We start from the raw sequence: 19,817 nt of genomic DNA, 5'->3' as shown, positions 1-19,817 counted from the left end.
TAAATTCAAGTAGTTGTTGAAAAAAATAATAATTGAATAAGTTAAAAATCAAAATTTGGATAATTTATACCCCTATATTTACAATCAACTCGATTTATTTTAGTACAATCAGCGTTCTGCGTTTTAGTCTTAAACATAACTAATAATGTTGTGACAATATGCTCCTATGTAAAATAATAATTCAACGACTTAGAATTTTTTTGGTGTGGAAAGTTAATTGAATATTTTGCGATGAGAGAAAAATTGCATTATGGTTTTGTTAACATTGCGATGAGAGAAATATTAGTTGTGAGAGATGAATTACTTTTCATCTCTTTGAAAAAGATGCTCGACCTAAAATTCTTCTTTCAAGAAACAATTTTAGAATATCCTACACTACTGATGCATAATCAATATGTATCTATTTTTAAATCGTCTTCAATCTCACATGAGATAAACGAGAACCAAATTCCTATCGCCGTTGATGCGATTTTGTTAACAAAATTTAAGATCAATCTAAATTTTAAGTTCCTTATTTTTTCTCCTTCTTTAGGGGACAAGAAAAATTCTCATTCTTTAAGTTCCTTATTTTTTCATCCATATCTATAAGGAACAATTTCACAATTTCTTATCATTTTTTCACTCTAATGTGAGATACTAATATTTATCATAACATGCAAATATGTTATATAATGGTGAACTATATTATAATAATAGGACCCAAAAACATGCGATGACATTTAAACATTGATAATGATATCGTAGTCTTCATTTAGAAAGTGGCATTTCCTTAAACAACCAAAATATTGAGTATAGCCTACATGATCCAAACATGCCAAAAAAGATGAGATCTTTACATAATCTTGATTCACATGTCACCTTAGCCGGACCCTGGGCGCACGGCGAGGCATTCTTTGTCGAGCCAAGGGCTGAATTCCTCTGGCTGCTGCAAATTCCAGCAGAAGAAGCAACAGAAATTTGTCAGAAAAATAGGCAAAAGTTCTACATCATTTGTGAAAAAGAAAGTGAAACCAAATACATATGAATTCAAGATGTTCAATGCATATATACCCTCTCAAGGGATTGGCTTCGAATGAACTGATATCGAAATTTGCACTGTTTCTTGATGCATAGCAATTTCTTGAGCAGTTCAGACTCAGAATTTTTTTGGTATACCTAGATACTTATATATTTTACATAACATCGCGCAACAGAAGAAAACCTGACAAATGTAAGTAGACGAGAACTTTAAAAGGTTCCAAAATTTGATAAGCTACTGACCTCAATCCATAAGAAGAATCCTCGTAGAAGGTTTAATTTTTTTGGCAGGTCGCCTTCCGCTTGTAAGAGCTTTTTATTGAGAGCTGCACTCGATAAAAACAACAAATTACATACTGGTTATCAAGAGAATGCTAAGTTTACAAATTCAAGTGCGAAAACCATACAAATGCCTAAAAAAAGGAACCTTGAATGTTATCTTCATCGGCTAGAACTCTTGGAAACAATTTAGAGCATAAACTCAAAGAAACATTCGACAATGCATGTGGCCTTTCGCCGCACTATGATTATAACATTCGGCCTAGACTAGTGTGTGATTTTATAGGTTTGTAAAACAAATTCTTCCTCACTCTCATGTTTGTACTTTCTTTACGAAGTCCAAATTAGACGAGAGTTCCTCAATAATATGCATAATATGAGACCAACACTTCAGAGTACGATTGTCAGAACGAGCATACAGAACCAACATCAGCTCCTTACAGGACAGCTAAAACCGGGTTTAAAAGTATACAACAGAGACTGTGATGAGAAAGAATCTTGGCACTAAAATTCATCAACTTCAACTAACCTGGATGGTAATCAAGATAACACTTTCCAGGTTCCGGCTTTCCAACAGATCTTTCTCTCCCATTACGCAGATCTAAATGGCGTTCTTTCAGCGATGGTTTTTCGATATCTAGCAATCGCTGATCATACTCATCGAAATCAAAAGGTTTTCTAAGAGCAGCAATAACCTTGTCCCTAAACGCAGACTGCCCCGTTGTACCCCTATTAATCATCTGCATAGCTAGAACTTGTTAACCAATGATATATGAATATGAAGACATGTTTTTAAGATAATCACAACGAGAAACTACCTTGCGGAATGTATCGATGTCTATGATTTCCACATCAGAGGATTCGTTGTCGTCATCATCCTCTTTCATCCGATCACGCTCTCCACTCTTCAGTTCATACACTACTTCAATATCCCCGGTAGTGTAAATAAGATGATCGTTGACAAGCTTGAGTTTTTTATTCCATAAATGATAATCACGGTCGAGTTGAATTTTCTCTTCATTACACTCAGTCTTGAACTTATTCCCTTTACGATTTCGCGTGTAACATTCAGGGTCGAGTTGGATTTTCTCATCACCATACTCACTCTTGAACTTGTTCTTTTTGCGTGTTCGTGAATAGGTATGGGAAACAGGCTCCATCACCACAACATTCTCTTCCTTGCCAATCTTGGACTTACTCAGCGGATCTGTCCTAGTCACCTTTTCCATCTCCTTCACCCTATTGATAGGTTCATCAACTCGTTTCGTATTATAACTCCTTAACTTCCTTCTATATTGTTGTTGACCAGAGTTTTTATCCAAATCCAAATCTCCTTTGGCAGCGGGAGTGTGAGGGGCACGGGAATAGGTAGAGTGTGACAACAACGTTGCATTCTCTTCCCTCTCATTATTGGACTTGCTCCTTTTTTTCCTTTTAGTCAGCTTCTTGATCTCCTCCCTACTCGAAGCAAGGTGTGAATCAAGAATGCCTTGAACCTCTGCAAGAGGCATCGGATTCAAAGGTCCATCTATTTGTTCTTGATCACACTCTGTGTCTGAACTTGAAGCTTCTTCATATTTGATGATAGCCCTCGGACCATCTTCTTCCACGTATTCAGCTCTATAAGCGTTGCCATGCTTCTTCAGTTTTCCTAAAATAAGCATATAATCAGGATCGTCTTCATCCTCATCAACATCATCGTTTAATCTCAACTCTTCATTTGGCTTCGCCCTACTCTTCTCGGAAATTATTTTCACCAGAGCGCCCATGTAGGTCTCGTCCGCGACGTCTTTACGCATCAATTTACGCAATTCATTGCAGGATATTGCATCAAAATCATTAAATTTCTGTGATACAATTTTCCTATTTTTTTTAACCATTTCGACCAATCCTTACTTCAAGCCTCTCTTTCCCCCCCTTAGAAGCCTCTGACTATTTTAACATATCTGCAAAATAATCACAACACTTTTATTTGGGAAAGTTGAATCATAATCCATAAATGTCGTCTACTTCCTAGATTCCAGAATCATATTAAAAATTCAAACTTTCTTTTAAAAGACTCAATATTAGTGCTACTAGTGATGATGGTTTCAATTAACCCCAAACCCATCAAATCAAGGAAAGAAAAAAACAAACCTTTTCAACAAGAAAATGCATTCTTCCACACTACACACAAAAGTGAAAGAAGAAAAGGGCCAAATCTTGAAGTGGAAAACTACAAACAGCAATTCTTTACAACTAATGGAGTGAAAAAATCAAATCTTGAAACAATAGAGGCATTTATTGAGAAACAATTAGAAGAACAAACCAATTACACAAATGAAACACACGCATAAATGCAGATGGGATTTGAGAGTAGTCTCAGAATATACATGTCAAGAATCATGCAAATTTTGAACGGTCCAGATTGAAGCAAAATATGATCAAGTAGAACACATACTATAAAATTCAAGTAGTTCAGATCACAACTCCTATGTCGGAATAACGTTTCACACTCACGCAGTAGCAGCTTCGGAGAGAGAAATTTACCTTGCCCACAAATAACAAGAAGAGAAAAGGGAAAAAGAAAAGATTATGCAATTTCTTGAAAACCAAACACGCAGTGTATGTGTGTGTGTGAGCGCGCGCGCGAGAGGGAGAGAGGCTACATACGAAAGAGCAGCAGTTTGAAGAAGAAGAAGACGACGTCGTTTCCCTGCTATATTCACCGCCGTAGTTTTTATTTATGGTTTTTCTTATTTCAAATTATATAGTCCATTAAAATTGTATTACTCCTTCTATCCACGATTACATATTCAGATATGACACTATCCACGGTTACATATTCAGATATGACACGAATTTTAAGAAATATTATATAGAAAAGATTAGTGGAAGTCGAGTTGTGAGATAACACGAATTTTAAGAAATATTAGATAGAAAAGATTAGTGGAAGTTGGGTTGTGAGATAACGTTAGTGCAATATAGAATTTACTATAAAAAAGATAGTAAAAATTAAATGAGACTCTTATTGGTGGACGGAACGAAAAATAATAAAAAATACTGGAATTGAAATAAAAATGCTATAATAATTACATAAATTAAAATATTGCATAAATGATAAAGAATAGTTGAACCACTCATCGAGAGAACCGAACTCGTACAAATTTCATAAATCAAATATTGTTATATGGATTCACAATGCTTTAGGTAATCTCAGAGTCGGACCACCTCAAGATGGGTTGTCGCTTACTATCAAGGTTGTGGTGTTGACCTTGTCTTCATTTTTTTCAAATTTTCATTTAGGGCATCACTTCTTTTGTTATCGAGTATCATATTTTGCAATATAATGCACTCATTCACGAAGTTGGTGAACACATCCATCTACCGTGTATACATCACGGAATTTTCACGATCACGAATTGCGGCCGAAGAATGTTGAATGTCTATTAACTCCATTCACCGTCGATCTCCTCGCGAACTTCAGTTTTTGGACAACACAAGCTCTTTTTTTATTCGATTGAACAGAAAACAGTAGTAACAAACGTTAGCAGTTTGAATAAATGTAGTTAGCAAGATAAATAGCCAATGTTGTAAGAATGTTCATTGGTTGTGAGTAGTATCCTCGTCGCTCAACCACCTAAAATAAAGCTGAAACAATAATTTTTGAATTACTAAAAGTTCAATCAAATAAAAAGACATTTTAATTGTTACATTAGTCTAAATTTTACGAGTCAACTTCTATTTTCCTTCAATTTTTATGGGAAAAACAAGACAAACAAGAAAAGTTTATGTATCTACAATTAAAAACAAAAAAATAATAAAATGCTGAAGTTAATGATAAATTACCTGATACAAATATAAAGATACAATATACATGTACACATGATATATGGCAACCAACAATTAAAAAAAATCCATAAAAAATAATAAAATGCTGAAGTTAATGATAAATTATCTGAATCTGATACAAATATAAAGATACAATATACTACATGTACACATGATATATGGCAACCAATATGATTCAATTTATGGCAAGGAATGAGAAAATATTTCGTCAATATTAATATAGGAGAAAATTACAAAAAATACAGAATACAACATTTGGCTTAGTCTAGGCTTCTTAACAAGAACAGATCAATATTTCAATATAGAGTGAAGCTTAGTACAAATTGCAACTCGTTCAATACAACAGATATCACAAGAATTAACTCCTGCATCAAAATCAGGGGTGGGAACGGTTCTTTCAGATCGATTTCCCACGGAAGGCTCGGTATTCATGACCTCGTAAAAGAATATTTACTACAAACTACAGCACCTAAATCGATTCCATAGCAACTGTCAGTCTACAATTACGCGAAGGAATTTACCTTGAAGGACAAATGCAGAAATCTGTCTACTACAAAAGGGATGATCCAAGTCAAAAGTCAGCCTGTCGCAAAAATGTCTCGTCCAGATGATGCAGTGGCAGCCAGATTCTCTTCGTAATTCAGAGTTTTGGCTGCATTTAGAAGCATATCCACCCCACCTGATTTGTTCAAAGCCTCGCTACACTTTAGTTTCCCATTCAAGGCTCTCTTTCTGGATGTGTTTTGCATATGCTCGTATGTCCTCCGGGCTCTCTGGATACGCTGGATGCCAGTATCGCATTTTTGGCAAAACCATTTCCCTTTTGGTATGGTCGAGAGTGGTGGCTGCATGCAATAGATGTGGTAACCATGATCACAGCCATCACATAGAACAATCTTATCATCGTCTTTATCAGTTAAGCAAGATCGGCACAGACAGGAAGGGCAATACCAACACTGGCCATGCGAGATAAGCTGCTTAGTTGTTAAACATTTCTCATGGTACAACTTATGAGGACAAAAGTTGTGTCCACAGATTCTATATTCTCCGTCACTACCAACTTCAGTTCTACATACTGTGCAGTGCTGAAACTTGTCATTGGCAACTAACTCATTTGAACTCCCCTCTAACTCTTCTGTTGTTACATCATTCTCAAGCTCATCTTCTGCACCACTGCCATCACATGGTGACGACACAAAGGCATTTAGCCTCTCACAAGCTATGCAGTTCTCGTGTGAGGATTCAATCCCCTTAGCTCTACAGTTGGCACAATACCAACTTCTAGTAGGGATTTCTGTAATGGCAGGCTCGATACAGGAGATATGATACATCTCCTCGCACGAATCACAGACCAGACGAGTGTTTCCATCTGCTCTTTTCCTACAACACCTGCAGGTGTGTGCTTCATCAAGAGTACGTGTCTCTGTCAGCTCTGGTTTAGTGTGCACAAGGAACTGTCAAGAAACATACAGAAAGTTAAACCCAGCCCCTAAATGTCCAAGATGTGAAAGAAGCTAAATTAGTTTCAAAATATATTTTTCCATTGAGACCTAATCCATTAATCACTTCTGTAAGTGTATCGGGCATAATTAGCTCTTCAATAAGCTAAAGTTTAATGCCAAGGACTTCAACCTAAAGAATCAAACACATATAACTGATACTACACTATTAATACCGAAGATATTTGGCCAGCAAAATGCGCATAATCACTGATTGGATTTGTCGCAACAAAAACTAAATCAAATACATTGCATTAAGTGTAGGGGCAGGGGCTCCCATTAATTTCATTATCATTATTCAGTAGCAGGAGATCATACAAATCAAGGCAATCAGGATAGACATAACACAGAAAGGGCATCTGCAAGGACATTCAATTACCTGTTCATTGAAAGCAGCCACAGTTTTATCTGATAGGCACTTTGCAAGAGCAGTTATATCAGAGCCAACCTTCTGGAGCTTAGCCCAAATCTACACAAGAAAGTACAACCTTGAGAACCAAAGCTCAAACAAATGCGATAAATCTGAAGTATTTTCTTCCTCAATCTCATAATACCAGATATCTGACAATGGTATTCTCGAAGTAGCCACACATTGTGCAGAAATACATTTCCAAGGTACATATCCAAACCGATACATCTAATGTGGCATGATGATGATGATCACACCTAACAATAAGCAGATTTAAGTAACTTCAGAGAAAAGTACCTCTTGAACATCAGACTGAAATAGCAATGGAGACTGCTCATATGCTTTCTCCTCCATCCTTGTGTTTATGTGATTCAAATCAAAAAGTTTGTCTGTCTTTATGCCTTCAAAATTTTCAAGAAGCAGACTGCATAGCTGTGCAAACTGTTCTGACATAAAAACATCCATAAAGGTGCAACTACTGCGCTCTGTGAATGTTGTAGTATTTGGTCCGTTGACTGATCCACTAGATGTCAAACCTACATTAGACTTAGTTGCATTCTGGAGATCATCAAGCAGACTGCCAGTCTGAGATGTGGTTTTGCTCCAGTCTTCAGAAGAACAAACAGAATCCTAGATTAAAAAAATCATATTAACTAGTTAAGAGGCTACTAAATTGTAAATACATGTCAAATCTTGTTTGGATAGATCAAAATATATCATATGACAGAAATACATAACAATGTGAATAAACTGTAAGTTTAGCCTCTCCAAAATAAGAAAAATACCTTTGTAGTAGTTCCAAGAGCAGTTGATGCTGGAAAAACAAGTGCACATTTAATGCTTTTCTTCAATCCGCCACTATCAAGCGACTGGCAGATTTGATCCAGAATAACGTTTCGTTTGTGATTGAGTAAGAAACCATTGGAACAAGCTGCACCTTTCTGAGAACATTTAGCTAGGTCAAGTAAGCACTTCATTGACTGGGAAAATCAAAAGCATCTAAGCAGCCCGAGAGAGCACATACATAAAACTGATAGACACGGATGGTTGTGGATTCAGAAAATAAAAATTAGGTAACAACATATCTGTAAGCATAGGTGGCACGTAACAAGTAACTTTTAAAGTGAAAAAGAAGTAGAGAACAAATCCAATACTAAATTCCAATAAAGGTTAAAGGAGAATGATAATTCTGACTCATCAATATGTTTAACTCTCCACCCATATGCCCATAGTTCATAACTTATTATTAAAAGAAGCACCGAAGCAATCTCTTTTTAGTAGTACTGTATAATATTTCTAAAAAACTGCAGTCACTAGTCTTGCAAGATTGTTCCAACTGAGTCTAGAGCTTGTAACTTCAACTAAAACGAGAACAAAAATAAACGAGAACTCAGAAGCAGAAGAACATTCTCATAATTCTAAGATAAAGTGAACAATAATAAACTTAGTTTGCTACACATCTTAGTGTAGTATATTTGGGCATAAGAAATAACCGCACCTTCTCACTCAGCTGACACGCTGAATCCATGGTATTGATGCTCTTTCGCCTCTTATAGGTAAGCAAACTATCCCCTCCCGATCCCGAAGGCCCAGTTTCAGAACCAACTGCAACACCATTATCCTTCACCTCCTCAACATCAGAGGATCCTACCAAACTCTCAAAAAAACTTCGACTGCCGTTCACATTACTATCTTTAGGAGCATCCACCATCCCTAATCTTCTATTAAGCAAATCTAACCACCGAAGAATACTGTCATAACAATTGGAAGCCGGAGCAATCAGGAATTCCAAATTCCCTTACGAATTCAACACCTACGGTGCAAAAAACAATTGAATTAAGTCAAAATACAAGAATCAATCAACTGCTACATCCCGCTCTCCCAATAAAAGATCTAGAACTTGCTAAGTATGCATAAATCCAAAAATTGCTCGAGAATTTCAAAATCTGTACCGAAAGTAGAGAAATTTTAAGTTCAGAACTTACTGGAGTTGAAGAGGAGAGAGAGAGGAAGAGAAATGCCTTTCGCTGGTCGGATTTGGAACCCTAGAGAGATAAGTTGCCCCCAAATTGAGTGAGATAGAGAAAGGGGTTTCAAATTTTCGAAACTGAAGTCTATTTTTTTACACGAAACCGCTGTTTTTTTATTTTTCTAGTACTTACATAAAACATACTCCTACTAAACCCACTAAAAAACAATTTTAAAAAAATCATAAAAATCTGTAATCAGTCGAAATTCAAGTTAAATAATTTTCCATCGTGATTTTCATTATTTTGTATGTATATCTTTATATAAATTGTTTATTTGATTAATTTGATATGATTAAAATAAACACGTTGCACAATTTAAATTGTAATTAAATTAATTAGTACTACTATATGTCATGGACAAAGAAATAAATTAAGTAGTACTGTTGCCACAAATATATGATGCTGAATAAATCAGAATTTAAAAATTAGTTAATATATTTTCGGATTTTGGTTTGAATTTAATTTTTGGCATATCTCAGATTAAAAATAAAAAATCCTTAATACAGTACATAAACTGCCAATAACGAACTAAAAGAAGAACTTTTATATGAGCCTAAATTTTTTTGATAGAAGTTCAAAAGGTCATGGACATAGAAATGATGGTATCGAACATCAACGAATCTAGATGAAATCATAACGAGAATCATAGAAGAATTCAAGTAGAATCAAATCATCAATAGAAAACAATGTAAATTATCCAAGCTTAATACTCCAATATAGTACTATTGTTAAGTTAATTAACATAATTGAGTCTTTTATTTTCTGCATTATAATTCATCGTCATCATCATATCCTTAAACTCGTCGAAATCAAGAAGTCCATCAAGATTCTTGTCGTACACATGGATCATATCCCTACAATCATCCCCACTCTTCTTCTCCCACAACCCCATCTTCGTCAGCACCATCTTCAGCTCCTCGCAAGATATAAACCCGTCCCCATCGAAGTCGAAAACCTCAAAGGCCTTCCGCAGATCCTCCTCATCGTCTGCGTCTCTGGGATCCGCGATCGCTTCGTAGAAGAACAAGAAATCGACGTAGTCGAGATTGCTTCGGCCCACGAGCTTCTCGAGCTCCTCCGAGGTTGTCTGGATTCCGATCCCGTGGAGAAGATTCTGCAGTTCGGCAATGGTGATCCGGCCATTGTTGTTCTTGTCCAAGTTCTTGAAGATTCTGTCAAGATCGAGTCTGTTTATTGGTGACATAATGAAAAATACTCCTATAAGAGTTGTTTTTAAGGGTTTTGGAGTTCTTCTTGCAATAATAGATCACTGGAGCATAATAAATTATGGTGTAATATCATTTAATTAATGTTTCAAATTTTGTAACTTCTTTTATTAATGGTACAACTTTGACTAACTGATGATAAATTAATGTTTCAAAATTTCATATTTATGTTGTTATTTTAGGGTGGAGCATTGGAGTCTAAATGAAAGTAGATCAATCCACGACTGGGAATGGATCCCCTGCTGTGGCAAAATCACAGCAGGGGTTGCTGTGGAACAAAACGCAGCCTCTTGAACATTAAACGCAAGTAAACTTCTTCTTCTCCCTTCTTCTTTCATTTTCTATTAAGTGTTTATTATTTTTTTATGTTTTCTAATATTCAAAAATAAAAATATAAAAAAAGATAGAATAAAAATGTTGAAAAATATAGTCAAAGACAGAACCAAAAGCAAAAGAATGTAAATAGATTTCTAATATTCAAAATATATTTAACGCAAAGAATAATATGCTTAACAGAAAATGATATTGGTTGTGCTTAATAAAAAATGAAAGAAAAGAGTTACCTGCGTTTAATGTTCAAGAGGCTGCGTTTTGTTCCACAGCAACCCCTGCTGTGATTTTGCCACAGCAGGGGATCCATTCCCTCCACGACTATGGCGATTTCTAAGGTGTTCGGGAATGGAGCCCCTGAAACGATAGTTTTGGATTTACGTAAAATATATAGTTAGGAAAAAATTTAAGCTTTTGTAGTATATTGTGGTATATTCAGGCCTAACCTGATCATTTCTATTGTTACTAGGATTAGATCAGACTTCTGTACAATATATTTAGGCTCAATTCAATTCATATTATTATTACGATTATGGTCTGCTACTGTTTGTTTATATGATTATTTTCTTTTTATAAATTGTATACAAAAGTTATACAATTATATATTTGGCTTAACATCATAGGATATAGTACTACTATATTGTATTGACGGAACTGAGTTTAATCATTCATGTGCATATTTCTTTTACGTTTGTGATTAATTGTGATTATAAAGAACGTTTTCCGAGATATTAAGAATACGTACTACTACTAAATAAATTAATTTGCTACAATAAGTTCATGCAAATATGATTAAATAAATGTCGTTACGAATTGATTGGAGCAATAACAAATTTTATTTTCTATCCAATGAAATTCGCATCATGGCATTGGAGGTCAAACTCAAATTCAAGTTGACTAAGTAAATAATTTCATCAAGTCAATGGACCACAAAATTTTGTCGTTTACTTAATTATGTTTAGACAAATTCAAGTGCCTATGGTTCAATATTGGTGATTTGGACATTAATTATTTATGTACATATATAGGGGAAATTGGACTAAGTAAAGCATGTAATTTCACTCAGTAATTCAACTGGACTAAGTAAAGCATGTAATTTCACTCAGTAATTCAACGATATTGTTTGAATACCCAGCATTATCTTTGCGTTGTCATGTGCATAGTCGATAAATTTATACTATTATTCCAAATTTGCAATAAGATGCAAACTACACGTAAAAGTATAAAAAGAGAATATTGAAAAAAGTATTTAGAACATGTACTATATTATAAGTGGAAATGGTTACCTAAAAAGGTATTTGGTGTTGAATAATTTTTTATATAGTCCACTAAAAAAGCAAAAGTAAGTAGTGCTTTTTTTATAAATTCATTGCAAATAGTATAGTATTAAAAGTACTATAAGAGAAACACCATAGTTTTCACTTTCCATTATCATTAGTAATCTATACATACATATAAAAAGGTGAGTTTTGGAGATATTTACAAAATTGCTATTTTAATTTAAAATTTAATAAAAAATTGATTTTATTAAAGAACTTGTACAATTAAACTTCTGTTGCTTTAGTTACTAGCACATCTCAGTCACTAATGAAATCAAATAAAAATAGCTAGCTAATAAGTAATAACAGAAGAAATATCGTTTGGTCTTCATTCTAACGCTAATTCTATTAACACATTAATTTTTTCCAATCAATATTCATTAACAGTGAAATAAAAAGGATGAAAAGTCAGTTAAATCAAAAATACTCTTGGTATGTACTCCACAAAGTAAAATATTTATAAATACTCTTCACAAAATAATTCTTTCAATCAAAATTCCTCTGACCAACACATGCGGTGGCGCCATTTAAATGGGAGGAAAAGTCGAGTATGCCTAAATTAGTTGTGAATGTCGGAGATGATGATCTCGATTTTAAATTTGCTGTCAGTCGAGATAATTGGGAAACGCGTCTCCCTCTGCGGAGGAGCTTATTATCACTGCAGAACAAAGTGATAGACGAAATCATGAATTGGGAGAGAGATAAAAATAGAGGTGGAGGTTTGGGAGAGAGATATAATGAGGCGGACTATTGTGTAGGTAAATTGTTTTTAACCTAATGGATTTTAAATTCTTGGTGTACATTTTGTTGGTTTAATTAGTTTATTGAATAGTTTAGACTATTAAATGGCTCATTAATTTACCAATCCCATAAATTAAGAATGAATTGCCAATTTGATACCCATTAATCTCAGTAATTGTCAATCAATCAACAATTTAACCGTTAATTGGTCTCATTTTTATTAATCTCATCAATCCATAAATAAAAAAATGAATTTGGCAATTTGAGATTCATAGATCTCATTAATTGCCGATCTATCAATAATTCACTAATTAAAATCATGTTACATTTTTATTTTAATTTTTCAGTCATCAATAATTTGTCATAAGTGATTTTTTATTCTTATTTGAATTGCTTATTGTTTTAAAGATTTCGTAATTGGGGAGTTTTGGAGCTATTTACAAAACTGTCATTTTAAATTTTAAATTATAATTTCATTAAACTTGACTTTTGTTAATGAAATTGTAATTATATATCAGTCTTGATTTTCTTCTTTTTCATGAAGTGGCGTTTTATCATTTAGACGGTTACTAATCTTTTTATTTAATCAATCAATCCTATTTGAAAGGTCCAAATAATTACGAGGCATTTAATTTATAATAGTGGATATTAGGATTTAGAACACTAAAAGTCATTTTGAGAATACCAAAAGCTACAAAATCATCTATAAATTTCAATCTGATTGTGACATCCATGACGCCAGCGGAGAAGTACGGGTGGAGAGGCTTCAGCACGCCGCCGCTGAATGGGAGAGAGGCGATGAGTCACCCTGCTCAGCGTCTACATCGCATTCGTCGTTGTCATGGAGGAACTCAAAGAAGTGGAATATCCTCCAAAACTTATAAATTAATGTTTTGTAGTAATTTTCATACGGAATTTTATTTAAGTTTTTTTCATTTTTTTGTTGACGGTGTATCACTTTTGAACTTGCATATGCTTAATTATTCGTGTAATGTGATTACATATTTTGTATTGGATATCCAAAATATTTTAATCAATATTTATGTGTTAATTTTAATAAATAATTTTTTATTTTACGTTTTCTGATAATAATTTGATATTATATACATAAATAGAATGAGAGTTTTGAGGGAAATTATCATAAATGTCATGTAATTGCAATAAAATCATGTCATGAGTGAAGGGAAGTCAAAATGATTTTAAGTTTAGGGTTTAGTTTTGTGGGTATTTATGGAAATGCCATTTTAAATTAGATATTATTATTTACATAAAACTATTTTTTTTTGCTAAATTGTCGTAAATAGTAATCAGCTGTTTGTCTGGCCTCTGAATCGGTGGGATCTATGGACTCTTCCTATATTGTTAACTGTCTTCCACTACATTTCATCATATCCCATATCACATTAAATTATTTTCCCCCTCAAAATAGAATAAGTGATCAATAAAGTAAAATCGAACTGGGACGGAGGGAGAATTTTATTGATGTTTGGCTCATTTGTTGGTCATGATGAATATATTTTAAAGTTAAGGGTTTAAGATTTAGGTTTCGAGGTTTGGGTTTTTAGTGTATATGGTCACTATATTGCAATGAAATGAAGCTCGACTAGGAAGTGTCTCACCAGTGCAATCTTAAATTAAAGCTTTTGATAAACAATATCTTAAATCTCATTAGGAGAAGTGGTAATTATACATTCTTTAGGTTTTTTTTGGTTTTGTGTGATGTAAATTTGCTTTAGTTTTTAGTCTCACGGTCAGAGTCATTTTTCATTTTACAAAAATAATGTACAGTATTATTTTCCACGTATTTATATTTTAGCTGAATCATAACTTCCTTCATTTTTTTACTAAGCGGGCCATATTAAAACTTAAACTAAAAACAACCATTTTTTTGAAAAAATGGAGTAAAAGGGGAGTTTTGAGGATATTTACAAGATTGTCATTGTAAAGTAAAAATGGTAATTTAATTTAAACTCTTTTTTTTATACGAATCGCAACGGCAATTTCACAGCTCTCATTGAATGTAATAAATATTGCAAAATAAGAATACTAGAAAGAAAGCTGGACAATCTAATTTTAATAAATTGAGTAAATGTATATATGTTACAATCGATATTTGATGTTATAAATTTGGAGAAGCGAAAAGTTTTATAGGATTATTATCATTTAAGTGGGGAAGTGAAAGGGTTTTAAATAAATTCCTCTTATTTTTATTTACAAACAAAATACATATTCTTTAAAATTTGGTCACAAACTATAATTAAATCGTGTTTGTTGAAAAAAAAATGATTCTTAAAAAATGATCACAATTGAATTATCAAATAATATTCATGGATTAATAAATAATAATAGGGATAGATTATAGGGAAACAAAAACGATTCTTTAAAAATATCACAATTGAATTATAAAATCATATTCGTGGATTCATTTAAAGTTTGAAAATTGATTCTAGAATGTTTTATAGACGACATTGACACAATACTACATTATCTTAAAGGAGTACAAAATTAGATTTAAATAAAACAACGAAGACAAAAACGTGAGGTTAGAGAACGGGGTTGGAATTTTATAATTTTAATTTTATTAATTTAGTAATTGGGGTTTTAATCAATGTGTAGTGATAAATGTACATAAATTTGTACATATAGCATCGATCTTTTTCGACATCTAAAATATGTGTATGTGATTGTCGAATTCTAAAGTTGCTTTATTTGTGTTTTTGGATTGTACATTTAAATTGTTTTACATATTTGTGGTTTTTAATTCTTAAATAATGCAATTGTATACGATTTCAAGTAATTGATTCAAAATGTAAATTCATTGTGATGAAATTAAATCGAGTCATGCATCGCATGAGCGTGATACATGTGATACTAGTTTATTTAATAGTGGAGTATATGTTTTAGATCACCTAATGTAAGATTTCTGTTATTCTTTCTTACCAAACACGCCCTTCTCTCACTTTCTTGAACTGGACAAAGGACCTGACCGACATTCAACGAAAGATGGCACCTTTCTTTTCTTTTCTGAACTCTCTACCGCTCCCGATTCGATTCCCATGATTCCCGATCTCATGCCCTCATATTCCAACTGGGTCGCTTCGTGTTCTTGAAAAAAAAATGATCTTTGAGGTTTTGTTGGCTGGGTTTATTTCAATTTTGACTTGGTATCTGAGTTCCGATTTCAGTGGGCCCCTCTTTCTAGGATGCTGTCTTGCATTCGCGAACTAGACTAGATTTTTGGTTAGTTTTTGTACTCGATTTCTCATGTGTTTCTAACTTCTTGAGCTGCAGCTGAAGTGACTTTGTATTTGCAGTGTTTTGTGTGTGTGTGTGTGTGTGAATTCTTAATATGATGTTGAATTATTTCGTTAGGAATGTTGATAATGTGGTTTGATTTGTTTGTTTTAGGAAGGGAGAAGGTAGCGGCTGCAGTGCACGAAAAATATGCCTAACGCGGCAGCTGTTGCCGAGAAGGCTACCAGTGGCAAGCTGGATGGTCCAGATTGGGCAATAAACATCGAGCTCTGTGATATGATAAACACGGATCCTAGGTATTACTACTTCATTTACTTTGACTCTACAAGTAATCCTTTCTCGCATGAGAGTCATTTATTTAGATAAAATGTGCTTAGTATGAGATTTCCAGTGGCTAATGCTTTTCCTTTGTATAGATTTGACTGTCTGCTTTAGAAACTTTAGTTGCAATTTGTTAAAGAATCAGTGATAGGTTATAAGAATGTGACATCAAGTACTCATATTCGACTGAAATTAAACAAGAAAACTGACTTTTTGTGTTTGGAGATTCTGCTTTAGATACCATATTCGACTGTAATAGTGCGTTGGTGTCACATTGTTGTGGACGAGGTGAATTTCTGCGTGTAATCTTATATCTGAATTGAAAATATCAGGCAGGCGAAGGATGCACTAAAGATAATCAAGAAAAAATTACGGAGTAAAAGCCCTAAAACTCAGCTCCTTGCACTGTTTGTAAGTATTGCCTTTTCTGGGCTCTGAATGATGTAGACCATACACGTGTACTTAAAGACGATTAAGTGAATGTAGCTGAAAAATGTTTCCATCTAATACTTACAATTTAGGTGCTCGATACGCTGAGCAAAAACTGCGGGGAGCTTATATTTCAGCTGATTGTTGAGCGGGATATTCTAAGTGAGATGGTCAAAATTGTAAAAAAGAAGGTATTGCAGTTGCAGCTCTTTTATACAGAAATTTTCTTGTATGCATCTTTTGCATTTGCTTGTAATATGTCTTTCAGCCTGATTTGGATGTGAGGGAGAAGATACCTGTGTTGATTGATACTTGGCAAGAAGCTTTAGGCGGAACTAGCGGAAGGTTTCCCCAATATTTCGCTGCTTACAATGAACTGCAGGTGACTAAAATCTCCCGGTTTTTACTTATCATATCTTACTCTAGAGCTGTATCCACCGTGTTATTTTGAGGATGTTTTGTTTTACAATATGAAGAAATGTAAGTTAGAAATATGCTTAATGAGGAAATGAATGAGCTCTTTTAAATTCCCCGCTTCTGTTTAATGTTGATGCCTGACTTAGGTCAAGCTGCTGAGCTGATAATTGCCAAATTTGAACATGCTAATTAAGTTAATCGGATGTATAAGAGAAGTGAGGGGCTAGTTAGGTGGAATGGCGTCTTTACTTGCAAACTCGTGGGAACAAGTTATCTCGTGATTTTTCCTTCTTTAATCTTTAGTAAGGAACCATAATTCAGGGAGTTATATGTTTTTTTTTTTTTTCAAAATATGCAGTCTGCTGGTGTTGAATTTCCACCTCGAGAGGAAACTAGTTTAACATTGTTCGATCCACCCCGAATACATACCATAGCTGAGACTACTTTCCCGTACGAGGACGCAGACATTGAAGCTACATTGGAATCTGATGCCTCTGGACTCAGGTACACGCTACTCTATTTGCTTGCTAATTATCATTTTATGTGTAACGTTTTGTTTTCATATTTTGTGTGCTTGAGATGTCTTTGACTTCAAACATGAATTTTCTTCTTTTTGGTACCATCATTCAGCCCGGAGGAGATTCAGACCGCTGAGGGACTCGCTGACGTTCTTATGGAAATGCTGACCGCCTTGGATCCAAATAATTCTCAGGTTGAATTATGTTGTCCCTTTATTGAAATCGATTCTCATGTGTTTGTGACTATACTAAATCAATTTCTTCTTGCCATTTGGAGTGAAGGACGAGATCATTGTTGACTTGCTCGATCAGTGCCGTTCATACCAAAAACGTGTCACAGTTCTTGTGAATGAGACCACGTATGTGTATGCTAGTTTATTCTTCGTTCTCTGTATATGTTGGCTCATTTTTATGGTGTATCACATATTTCCCCGTCTTCTGCAGAGATGAGAACCTTCTATGTAGAGGATTAGCGTTGAATGACAGTTTGCAGCGAGTTCTTCGTTGCCACGATGATATTATTGCTCATGGAACTCCTCCAGTTCCAGTGGCGAAAACAGAAGCTCCGGTTGCGCCTCTTATGAATGTGGATCACGAAGATGAAGAATCGGAAGATGATTTTTCTCAGCTGACGCGCAGGTGTAAAATAAATTCTTTTACATAATGCGTACCACTTTCTCTCGAAGTTTATTCTACCTCCGTCCGAAACCAAGACCAATAGTCCTGTTTTTCCATTTTTGGTCTGCCCATAAAAATCAGCCTAATTTCATTTTTGGTAAGTTTATTTCTAAAGAGATAGCCTCCATTTTCCACTAACAATTCCCCAACCACTTTTTTCTCTATCTCATCCGATTTGATCAATTTTGCATTAAAACTTGTAGAAATGTTTTTCCACCATTTATCTCTTTCTTGCCTTCTATAGCCAACAATATAACGAAATTTAGCAAATGTGTTGTTAAAATTTGCAGATCATCGAGGGATGCATCGAAAGGGCTAGCACGAAAGACCGATCTCAGTGACGACGTCTATGAGACAGATCGTTCATCCAGAGTATTAGGTTCCACGAGTAGTGCTGTTCCGCCTCACTCAAGCAGCCGAAACTCCTTCCCTCCGCCAAGTCCAACGCATTCCTCATCATCTTCTGATGACGATGTCATCTATCCACCACCACCACCACCACTCAGCGGAGAAGATGCAACGAGCAACTCTGCGGATGCGTTGCCGCCGCCTGCAGGTACCCGTCTTCCTCCTCCACCAATCAGGTATAACCAGAGGCAGCAGTTTTTCAAGCAAAAGCAGGTGAATGGCGGGGCAAGTAACCAGTCTTCGGGTTCCTCCTTGGACAGCCTGGTTGGGCCGGCCAAGAATCTGTCGCTCAGATCACCACCGGCTGCTGCCACCGAGCAGGAAAAAGCCGATGACGCACTTTTTAGAGACTTGGTTGAATTTGCTAAAGCCAAGTCATCATCACCTAGACCAAATAGGTCATTGTGAGTTTGAAATGGTCGTATGTTCTTTTTTCCTCTGTTATTAGAACTCTTGAAATATATATTTGTGGGATCTTGGAAAAACTGGTGAATATGTTTGTTGGTGTAATGTAAGTATCTTCTCTCTATGTATCAATTTATTATTCCTTTATGAGGTAAGTGATTTGTATTGATTACTATTTATTTCCTTAAAGAGACATCACAAGGCTCAACGAATCTACAAGATAATGAAACATTTGCTTTTTTTGTCAAAAATTAACTCTCTTAATTGTCTCCTACTTAATTCTATTTTCTAAAATTTCACATTTGTTATGTCATCACTTAAATTACCAAATACCACTCATTTTTTGTGTGAAAGAAAAATATCACAAAACTTGATATAGATGGAGGATTTTTTAGGACTATAATAATTTGATATTTTTTTACTTTTTTCAAGCCATTTTTTACCACTAAAATCCAACATTATGAGTAATATTAGAATGCTTTTTTCATCCAGGGCTTTCCAACGTTATATTTGAAATTTACTTCAGAGAACCATTAGCATACAGAATTTGGACTTGAGAAAACATAAGAGTTCAAAATAGTATTGACAAAAATGATTATTTAATTGGGCCAAGACATCTAACTTTAGTGGGCTAACGACGCACTGTCCCGTTAACCGTCCACTGCCAAGAGGGGGAGGTAAAATATTTTCAATCTTGAATATGAG

General features: G+C 34.6%; 4 protein-coding genes across 7 annotated transcripts; 1 reads left to right on the top strand and 3 right to left on the bottom strand.

Moving 5' to 3' along the window:
• Positions 1 to 708: 708 nt before the first annotated feature.
• Positions 709 to 3,947, bottom strand: LOC121807104. Of its 3 annotated transcripts, XM_042207300.1 has the most exons (6): positions 3,826 to 3,947; positions 2,115 to 3,242; positions 1,826 to 2,036; positions 1,261 to 1,343; positions 1,051 to 1,155; positions 709 to 925 (listed from the first exon to the last, which is right to left on the bottom strand). In XM_042207300.1, exons 2-6 carry the CDS (start codon positions 3,174 to 3,176, stop codon positions 860 to 862), a joined length of 1,527 nt encoding a protein of 508 aa, XP_042063234.1. In that variant the 5' UTR covers positions 3,177 to 3,242; positions 3,826 to 3,947; the 3' UTR covers positions 709 to 859. The 3 variants fall into 3 exon arrangements, with proteins under 3 accessions (XP_042063234.1, XP_042063235.1, XP_042063236.1); XM_042207301.1 differs by lacking the exon at positions 1,051 to 1,155; XM_042207302.1 differs by lacking the exon at positions 1,051 to 1,155 and having other exon boundaries at positions 709 to 922.
• Positions 3,948 to 5,284: 1,337 nt separating this feature from the next.
• Positions 5,285 to 9,159, bottom strand: LOC121809405 (PHD finger protein EHD3-like). The gene is made up of 6 exons (XM_042210006.1): positions 9,021 to 9,159; positions 8,534 to 8,848; positions 7,821 to 7,976; positions 7,333 to 7,665; positions 7,006 to 7,095; positions 5,285 to 6,581 (listed from the first exon to the last, which is right to left on the bottom strand). Exons 2-6 carry the CDS (start codon positions 8,744 to 8,746, stop codon positions 5,706 to 5,708), a joined length of 1,668 nt encoding a protein of 555 aa, XP_042065940.1. The 5' UTR covers positions 8,747 to 8,848; positions 9,021 to 9,159; the 3' UTR covers positions 5,285 to 5,705.
• A 639-nt stretch (positions 9,160 to 9,798) lies between these two features.
• LOC121807867 (probable calcium-binding protein CML44) lies at positions 9,799 to 10,269 on the bottom strand. The gene has a single exon (XM_042208212.1). The coding sequence runs from the start codon at positions 10,267 to 10,269 to the stop codon at positions 9,799 to 9,801; it is 471 nt and encodes a 156-aa protein (XP_042064146.1).
• A 5,346-nt stretch (positions 10,270 to 15,615) lies between these two features.
• LOC121808639 (TOM1-like protein 4) lies at positions 15,616 to 19,259 on the top strand. Of its 2 annotated transcripts, none has more exons than XM_042209225.1 (10): positions 15,616 to 15,921; positions 16,090 to 16,232; positions 16,590 to 16,668; positions 16,794 to 16,877; positions 16,955 to 17,068; positions 17,462 to 17,607; positions 17,734 to 17,815; positions 17,904 to 17,980; positions 18,066 to 18,260; positions 18,590 to 19,259. In XM_042209225.1, the coding sequence occupies exons 2-10, from the start codon at positions 16,126 to 16,128 to the stop codon at positions 19,113 to 19,115; spliced, it is 1,410 nt and encodes a 469-aa protein (XP_042065159.1). In that variant the 5' UTR covers positions 15,616 to 15,921; positions 16,090 to 16,125; the 3' UTR covers positions 19,116 to 19,259. The 2 variants fall into 2 exon arrangements, with proteins under 2 accessions (XP_042065159.1, XP_042065157.1); XM_042209223.1 differs by having other exon boundaries at positions 16,779 to 16,877.
• Positions 19,260 to 19,817: the final 558 nt, after the last annotated feature.

Source organism: Salvia splendens, chromosome 6 (genome assembly GCF_004379255.2).
Source record: "Salvia splendens isolate huo1 chromosome 6, SspV2, whole genome shotgun sequence".
Taxonomy (NCBI): Eukaryota; Viridiplantae; Streptophyta; class Magnoliopsida; order Lamiales; family Lamiaceae; genus Salvia; species Salvia splendens.
Note: the sequence above shows the minus strand (reverse complement) of the source record. Positions and strands in the feature narration are given on the sequence as shown.